We start from the raw sequence: 9,132 nt of genomic DNA on the forward strand, positions 1-9,132 counted from the left end.
GTTGTTGTGCATCAAGTTCTTCATATGGCTGGCGATGAAGGACCGTTCTCGGACGGCCGACCGTCTTGCTTGTCACAGCCTACCCCACGAGTCCACTTGCGCCTTTTGCGACCAAGAGGAGGAAACCATGCAACATTTGTTGGCGAGCTGCTCATTCTCTCGGCAGGTTTGGCACAACATTCTTGGTTGGGCTAGATCATCTTCTGATCTACTGCATGAAAACACAGCTTTCCAGACATGGTGGGCCACATCTTGCGCCCACACACCCGCTTCTGCTCGCAAGGGTCTGACGTCCCTCATCATCCTCACTGCTTGGTGGCTTTGGAAGCACCGAAACAACTGCATCTTCAACAACGAGCGGCCATCGGTTACCCGTCTCTTCACCACCATCAAAGACAAGGCTCGCCTTTGGGCAAAGGCCGGCTCAACCGGGATCGAAAACATCATCCACGAGAGTTAGCCTCTATCCGATCGGGGATGAGCAACCCCTAGCTATGTGCTCCAACGCTCGCTACCATGTCTCTCTGTGTACGTGGTCTCATGAGCGCTCGTATTCTCATGTTGTGACTTTTCTTCTATTAATGAAAAGATATGCAACCTTTGCGTATTCACGAAATAAATGCATTTTTTCATGACATGAGATGAAAGACACTATTCTTGTCTGAAAATAAGACACTGGTGGATGCGATATGAGAGCCAGGCTAGCTCTTTTTGTTGGTGGTGAAAATGCCAAGAGTGCAGAGTTTATGTATCCAATCCAGACCACAATATCCAAGTTAATTAACTCACCACAGCTTCAAGCTGAAGCTAGACACTAGGACGAATACCGGAGAGATTCTTTCGCCAAAAGGGAAAAAAGAATACTGGGAAGAAAGCAGGAAATTATACAAACAATAAAATACGTACAAGAAGCAAAAGATGGTATCATCTCAGAGGGGTAGAGACAGTCAAACTATTCCACCGTGTCCCTTTCGCCCTATCCATCGCCTCGCCACAGAATCTGCATAGTGTATATATAAACAGCCTCCAAGCCGTCGAGACACAGAGCGCGCGAGGTACCGCGTTCCGATGAAGACGGCAGGAGGAGCCATGTCCCGACTTCCCTTCTTCCTCTTCCTCTGTCTCTTCTCCTTCTTCACTGCCTCTGCCTCTACCAAGCAAGGCCAGGTCATCATCTCGATCGATCATTCTATTTTTCGATGTTAATCAACAGATTTCTCACGGGTCTAGTTTGAGTTTGATTAGTTCATGGCCGGCAGTCCTACCCTTCATGACGCAGTTGTTTTGTTTATAGCTCCCTCATATGCTTAATTTTCCATGAACTTCCATGTCGCCCGCCGTTGTGGATATACAGGTCTATATAGTGTATCTGGGCGAGGACGCCGGAGCGAAGTCAAAGGGGGCGATCCTTGATGATCACCATGCCCTCCTCCTCTCCGTCAAGGGCAGGTACGTACACGTCCATCAATCGATGTGCGTATGATACATGGCGCGGCCGTGCACTGCTCATACATACACCTATCGTCCTCGACATTTGCTGTGTGCTGCCTGCTGATAATGGATACTAGCAAGTCGCAGCTAATCATTCAGACGCTCTCTCTGTGGTTCACCAGCCAGGAGGAGGCACGGACGTCGCTGCTGTACAGCTACAAGCACACTCTAAATGGCTTCGCGGCTCTTCTCTCCGAGGAAGAAGCCACAAAGCTTTCAGGTAATACATGTGCACTCACAGTGACACTAGGGATTTTCTCAAGATAACACTGTGATTTATCCACCACTGTTGCCTATATGTCTTTGTGCGTGCGTTTGGCTGATGCATGTGGCGCGTTCTGCAGAGAGGACCGAGGTAGTGTCTACCTTTCGGAGCGACGGGAGGTGGTCCCCGCACACCACGAGGTCTTGGGAGTTTGTGGGCTTGGAGGAAGGGCTCAGCCAGGGCTGGCTGCCGTCCGGCGCTCACGCCGGCGAGAATGTCATCGTAGGCATGCTGGACTCCGGTGAGAAGGCTCTCTACCGACTTGCGTGCTTCCGGCCAATCAACTAAAGCCTTCACGTGTCGACGTTTCGTTTGACAAGAAGCGGCTATTTGAAACTGCAGGGATCTGGCCGGAGTCGAGGAGCTTCAGCGACGAGGGGCTAGGGCCAGTGCCCGCGCGGTGGAAGGGGGTGTGTCAAGAAGGAGATTCCTTCAATTCCTCCTCCTGCAATAGGTAATTAAGCCGGCTGCTTGTGGGTTTATTCGGGTATAATCAGCTCTTATTAGTAGTTAATACTGGATAATACGCATTCATATGTACTTGTGCGCACCGCATCATGCATTCGTACGTGGCCCTGCTTTTCCGTGGGATTCCATGGACGCCTTGCTGGAACATCGGTTAGTCGGTCTATTCAGGCTAGTATTTTTTGTGTTTTCTTTTTGCTGAAAATAGGGGTCATATCCCATGGCGTCTTGCCATCTTCCATCGTGTGACCATATCGATCGACCACTTCGTGAAACAAAAAATCATAGCAATGTCGAACTAAGACTGCTTACAAAACAAAAGGCTGGCATGCAGTGCATCAACCTATGATTGAGATGACAAGACAGTGACGACTGACGACCAAAGGAGAACCACCACCACCACACACAGACACATAGCCGGTCTACGATGTCGATGTATCCGAACTAGAATATCCGGCGTGGGTGCCTGCACGCTTCAGCCGGGACCAGACTGTGCACGTCCGAACGAAAACCCGAGATGGCGGGCCAGCTCGGGAGCAAGACTGAAGACTCCAGCTTGGCGCCTTCTCGACTCACTGCAGTGCACAGCTTGTTTTATAATCTCTGCCTGCATGGCTTAGCTGACGTACAAACAGTCCGCCGTAGAGTAGTTTTCCCTCTGATGCAACTGCGGCGGCAGATTGGGTAGAACCCCGTGACGCCTTCCTCCCAGTCCGTGTAACACGTGATCCCTGTCAGCCTGACAGTGTCAGATTTTCTTTCCGAGAAAACCAGTACAACGAACATTAAAAATAATAAAAATTACATTCAAATTACAGATCACTTCGATGATTACAAGCACTGAAGCAAGTCGAAGGCGAGGCGCCATCATCGTCTCTCCATCATCGAAGTCGGGTACAACTTGTTGTAGTAGGCAGTCGGAAAGTCGTCATATTAAGGTCTCACAAGACAGACCAACGTAGCAGAATAGCAACCACCGCTGATGAAGAATAACGTAAATCGGAAGGATCCAACCTAAAGACACACGAAAGTAGACGAACAACGACGAGATCCGAGCAAATCCACCAAAAATAGATTTGTTGGAGACACGCCCACCAACAATGCTAGACGCATCGCCGGAAAGGGACTAAGCAGGGAGACCTTTATTCCATCTTCAGAGAGCCGTCGCCATCTCGCCATCTTAAACAAGACACAAATCCTAACAAAATGGAAAGGAACGACTAAAATCAGAGCCCTCCCGTCGGCCCTTGCCAGTATCCACTGCATCCCCTGGCCTAGGGCCATCAGAGACGAGGCAAAGCTGTGGCGGCGCCTGCGAGAGGCAGGAACCCTAGCTTTTTTTTTTTGGAGGAGGAGGAGCGGCAGCGTAACAAACATGCGATATGAAGAAATCACACGGTAGTTACTCCGCTGTGAACTCTTAACAGTGTCAGATGTTACTCCCTCGTGACTCGAGAGTTGCAGAAAAATCGTCGTGATATCATGCAAACTTGTTTAATCAGATTTTGTTAGCATAGGCCAAATCAGATGATCGTTAATCGGATTGTTAACCTCGATTTTCTGTCACTGTGCTCGTCCATACATATTTTTCCTGAGTTTAATGTCCATAAGTACGTACACTTTCTTTACCTAATCGTACGTACGTACACAGGAAGGTAATCGGCGCGCGGTACTACCTCAAGGCGTACGAGGCCCACAACGGCAGGCTGAACACCACCTACGCGTACCGCTCGCCGCGCGACCACGACGGCCACGGCACCCACACCGCGTCCACCGTCGCGGGCCGCACCGTGCCGGGCGTGGCGGCGCTCGGCGGGTTCGCGGCCGGCACGGCCTCGGGCGGGGCGCCGCTCGCCCGCCTCGCCATCTACAAGGTCTGCTGGCCCATCCCGGGGCCCAACCCCAACATCGAGAACACCTGCTTCGACGCCGACATGCTCGCGGCAATGGACGACGCGGTCGGCGATGGCGTCGACGTGATGAGCGTGTCGATCGGGTCCAACGGGAAGCCGCCCCGGCTACCGGACGACGGCATCGCCATGGGCGCGCTGCACGCCGCCAGGCGCGGCGTGGTCGTCGTGTGCAGCGGTGGGAACTCTGGCCCCGCGCCGGCCACCGTGTCGAACCTTGCGCCGTGGATACTCACGGTCGGCGCCAGCAGCATCGACCGCTCTTTCAACTCCCCGATCAGGCTTGGCAATGGCATGGTGATCATGGTAAGCGCCTAAGAAGTTTCATGTCACGCAACGTACGTTATTCTTGTTTTTTTTTCTTCTAAATAAAATGGACTGACGCGTGATTGACCGTACTTTCGTACCAGGGACAAACGGTAACACCATATCAGCTGCCGGCGAACAGGACGTATCCAATGGTTTATGCAGCACACGCCGTGGTTCCTGGCACTCCCGCCAACGTTACCAAGTAATTAACAAACCAACTGTACTGAATGAAATCTCTTTAAAAATGCTCCACTAGTACTAACAAAGTAACAATCACTCAAGAGTCACACATGCTAATCGAACAAGGTTCAAATTTCGTATTTGGACGCAGCCAATGCCTGCCGAATTCGCTCTCGCCGAAGAAGGTGCGAGGCAAAATCGTGGTGTGCTTGAGGGGGAGCGGCCTGAGGGTGGGCAAAGGCCTGGAGGTGAAGCGGGCGGGCGGCGCGGCGATCGTGCTCGGCAACCCGCCGATGTACGGCAGCGAGGTGCCCGTCGACGCGCACGTGCTCCCCGGAACGGCAGTCTCCATGGCCGGCGTCAACACCATCCTCAAGTACATCAACTCCAGCGCGAACCCAACCGCTTACCTGGATCGCTCTAGGACAGTCGTGGACGTGAAGCCGTCGCCGGTTATGGCACAGTTCTCGTCGCGTGGACCCAACGCCCTCGAGCCCAGCATTCTCAAGGTACAAGCACAAACGGCATCCATTTGCATTTGCATCTTCTCAAGATGACTCTTGTCGATTATCTGTGCTAACTGCATCTGCATGCAATGTGTGCGTGCAGCCTGACGTGACGGCGCCGGGCCTGAACATCCTGGCGGCGTGGAGCGAGGCGTCGTCGCCCACAAAGCTCGACGGCGACAATCGCGTGGTGAAGTACAACATCATCTCCGGGACATCAATGTCGTGCCCGCACGTCTCCGCCACCGCCGTCCTCCTCAAGTCTGCCCACCCCGACTGGAGCACCGCCGCAATCCGGTCAGCCATCATGACCACCGGTAATTTCCCTTCTCCGGCAACACGATTTGCATGCATAGGCCCAAGTTTTTTTTTTTTTTTGAGAATGCAACTTTTGCATGCATAGGCCCAACTTTTTTGAGAATGCAACTTGGGTGTCGTTTTACAGCAACAGCCTACAACGCGGAAGGAGGCCCAATAATGAACGCGGACGGAACGGTGGCGGGGCCCATGGACTACGGCTCGGGCCACATCAGGCCCAGGCACGCGCTGGACCCGGGCCTCGTGTACGACGCGTCCTTCCAGGACTACCTCCTCTACGCCTGCGCGAGCGAAGGCGCGCAGCTGGACCACTCGTTCCCGTGCCCGGCGAGCCCGCCGCGTCCGCACGAGCTCAACTACCCTTCCGTCGCCATCCACGGCCTCAACGGGGCCACCACCGTGCACCGGACGGTGACCAACGTCGGCGAGCACGGGGCGCATTACAGCGTCGCCGTTGTCGAGCCCATGGGTTTCTCCGTGAAGGTCTCGCCGAAGAGCCTCGCCTTCGCACGCACCGGGGAGAAGAAGAGCTTCACGATAAAGATCGCGGCGACGGGGAAAAGAAGTCGGCGTCTGAAGAGGAAATATCTTGCAGGCTCGTACACGTGGAGCGACGGAGTCCACGCTGTGAGGAGCCCCGTCGTTGTTCTCGTCGCGTGATCGTTCATTCTTGCCATTGCTGGCCAGATTGAAGAGTAGATGAACACGTACAAAACTATTGTGAAATCTATCAAAGTCACGAGCCAAAACTACTCCCTCGTTGTGCATGTGCTATACGCCAAAAGGATGGTGGGTTCGTGTCCCGTTATGGAGTCTCGGGATGCCAATGGCTGCGCGCATCGGCATCCTTATCCACACCGTGCTTGCACCACCGTCAGTCCTCACCGGCGCCCGTGGCCGGCAGACCAACCACACCCATTGTCCAAACTGCGCGGCGTTACAGGTGTATGACCGGCAGCGGTAGTTCACGCCGACACGACACAGTCCGTTCGCTTTCGTGCATGCTGCCACAGTAGAAAGCCGTCGACGCGGGACTCGTCGCTAGAGTCCAGGATCGCAGGATATACCACGAGCCCACGCATGTACGGTGCGCTGGTAGCTTGACTTTTTCCATTCCAACGCGCGCTGAAATTTCTGGGGTTGCTTGGATATTCTCTATCGACATAAAGTTCGCGAAAACGATGGCAAGAGTGACGCTCCACTTTGTATTCACTTGCACAAGATTTTTACCAAGTTTATATACCTACTAATATTGCACTAAGAGCAGTGGCGGAGGCAGGAATGCATATAATCTGATGTTTGGGAGGGCCAGCTGCAGGCAATAGTAAAAGTATGTCACTGGTCATATGCATAATACAAAGGAAATTAGGATGTTGGGGAGGGCCCGGGTCCTGGCTGGCCACCCCCCGCCTCCGCCACTGACTAAGAGCATCTCTAGTTGATCCCTTAAAAAGTAGAGGAGTAAACTATCAAGTAAAGCTAATTGGTAGACTATTTTTACTTTACTAAATTTTGGCCGGACCGAGCAGATCTCCTAAATTTAGTGGAGTAAACTTTTTTCAAATTTATTTCATTCTCGGGCATTGAAATAAATTTCATTGCCTTTTATTTTTATTGTTCGACTTCTTGATACACCGGAGTACATAACTCACCAATTCTTCGCAAAGAGGATCGATCCAAAAAAAACAAGAACCATAATTAGATATTTCAATAAAAATTCCAACTTCGATAACTGCTCCCACTATTCGAATTAATATTTTCTCTATGTCTTCATTTTGACCATTATTGATTCTCTCAATTGGCTTCTCGAGCTTGTATCTTGTCTCTACTCTAGTAAGGAGTGAACCAACATCTGTCAATTTTTTTGCTATCAATAGATCGACGTACTCTTCTTCTCGAGCCATAGGAACAAGCACTCACCCATACTTTTCGCACTTGAAGAACACCCATCCGGGATGCTTCAGCGTGCTCAAAACTCGATGCAGCACTTGCCGCCGGAAGTGGCCACACTTGATGACAGGCAGAGGAGAGCTGACGGGCTGGGCTAGTGTCGAGCTCGGCTGACGGCCGGGCGTGGCTTCGTCGATGGTCCGTCAACTAGTGAGATCCAAGCGGTTAGAGCAAGAGGCGATACCTAGATGCGGCGCAGAGTCGTTGTCGAGGGTGCGCGGTTCAATACCCGGCCAATCCATGAGAAAGGCGACAGCGACGGCGGCCGGATGCGTCAAATTCGACGACAGTCGTAGATCTGCCGATTTACGCCAACAACGGCAAGAGAGGCCCAAATCCGAGTGGATGAGGAATGTGGTGGTTCCTACGGAGGGTCGGCAATGACCGGGAGTGGCCGGCGGTCGCGGGAAGAATGGCTCTGGAGTATATGCGACACAGGGGTGGGGTGGGTGCGGCAGAAAAGGGGACAAGATTGTTTGCTCGAGCCGTGGAAGGCCGGCTAAAATAGGCGGCCGCCAAGTGGGGTAGTAAATTTTTTACTCTATCGTACGGTTTACTACATCTGCTAGGTCTTGGTTATAGGAGTAACCCTGAAATTTTATTCCTCTGTAGCATTTTAGGCGATCGGCTAGAAATACTCTAACGGGCATGGCCCTTAAGTGTGATTTCTGAAAGAAAAATAGAGCTGCGCCATAATTTGTTGTGGGGATTTCTCAGTTCTTAGTGTCTGAACCCATCAACAACAAGCTTACATAGATTTGCCAGCACTTAGAACTTTTGCTGAACTAGTTAAGCAAAACAAACCACACGTATGTCCCGCCGGGCAGGCCTAACGTGCAGTGGTTTTGCAGTTTTGGTAGGTCCGTACGCCAAAGCCAAGCAGCTTGACGCGATCCTTTTGGTTTTGTTTTTCGGCCTTGGATATTGACGTGTCTCTTTCCCTTACTTCCTGTTAGCTGGTTGATTGACACTTGATATACGTTAAGTTCGTTCCAGCTGGGCGGGCGTGTGAAGTGCAGCAGAACAAGTGTTCCTGTCATAATCGACACTGTTCATCAGAAAGTTGCGTGTTTGGTATGCTGCACCGAGAGCTGTGCAAATCCGACCTGCTGACACCTGTTTTCTTATTACTCAAATCAGTTTCTATTAGATCTGTTTTTTAGTCAAATCTAGTTGCTTAGATTAGTATAATGTTGCATTCAACCAGATACAGAGTAAATGAACCCACAAACACAAAAACGACTCAAAAATGAACGACTATGACTATATGACCTGAAATTATTGCCAAAGGCGCAACTGAATTTGTAGTTGTTGCATAACCACAGCTTTCGTCGACAATGAGCAAAATCAAGAAATCCAGCCACTGAAGTACCTGCAAATATCTGTAGAGGAACATATCTTGAAGGAGAGCCTTGTTGACATCAGGTTTCGCAATGTTATTAAGCCTCCGTTCCCCTGGCTCTTCTTCCTTCCTTAAGTTCTAAAGAATGAGCTTTTGATGCCCAAATTAATGACCTGGTTTTCAAAGAAGAGTTCCCATATGAGAAAGAGGATTCTGAAGAAATAATGGTATATATGAATTTGTAACCAACTAGAAAATTCACATTGTTTACAATCAAATGAATTTAAAATGTAGGAAATAAATTAAAATAAAATAAAAGATACAACTATTGGTTTCCTATAGGAATTCACATATACTCAACCAAATCATTACGAAGTTTTTATAGGTCTGGATATA

At 50.8% G+C, this 9,132-nt stretch overlaps 1 protein-coding gene across 1 annotated transcript; it reads left to right on the forward strand.

The window, feature by feature from the left end:
- The first annotated feature begins 1,030 nt into the window (after window positions 1–1,030).
- LOC119268952 (subtilisin-like protease SBT5.6) lies at window positions 1,031–6,247 on the forward strand. The gene is made up of 10 exons (XM_037550675.1): window positions 1,031–1,167; window positions 1,355–1,449; window positions 1,614–1,711; window positions 1,836–1,997; window positions 2,099–2,210; window positions 3,873–4,437; window positions 4,542–4,642; window positions 4,772–5,129; window positions 5,230–5,443; window positions 5,572–6,247. Exons 1-10 carry the CDS (start codon window positions 1,069–1,071, stop codon window positions 6,102–6,104), a joined length of 2,337 nt encoding a protein of 778 aa, XP_037406572.1. The 5' UTR covers window positions 1,031–1,068; the 3' UTR covers window positions 6,105–6,247.
- Window positions 6,248–9,132: the final 2,885 nt, after the last annotated feature.

Source organism: Triticum dicoccoides, chromosome 3A, assembly GCF_002162155.2.
Source record: "Triticum dicoccoides isolate Atlit2015 ecotype Zavitan chromosome 3A, WEW_v2.0, whole genome shotgun sequence".
Taxonomy (NCBI): Eukaryota; Viridiplantae; Streptophyta; class Magnoliopsida; order Poales; family Poaceae; genus Triticum; species Triticum dicoccoides.

Coding starts and splice junctions, on each gene's coding strand:
- LOC119268952 (XM_037550675.1), top strand. CDS start 1,069: ATGAAGACGGCAGGAGGAGCCATGTCCCGACTTCCCTTCTTCCTCTTC. Junction 1,168..1,354: donor CCTCTACCAAGCAAGGCCAG/GTCATCATCTCG, acceptor GTGGATATACAG/GTCTATATAGTGTATCTGGG. Junction 5,444..5,571: donor GTCAGCCATCATGACCACCG/GTAATTTCCCTT, acceptor GTCGTTTTACAG/CAACAGCCTACAACGCGGAA.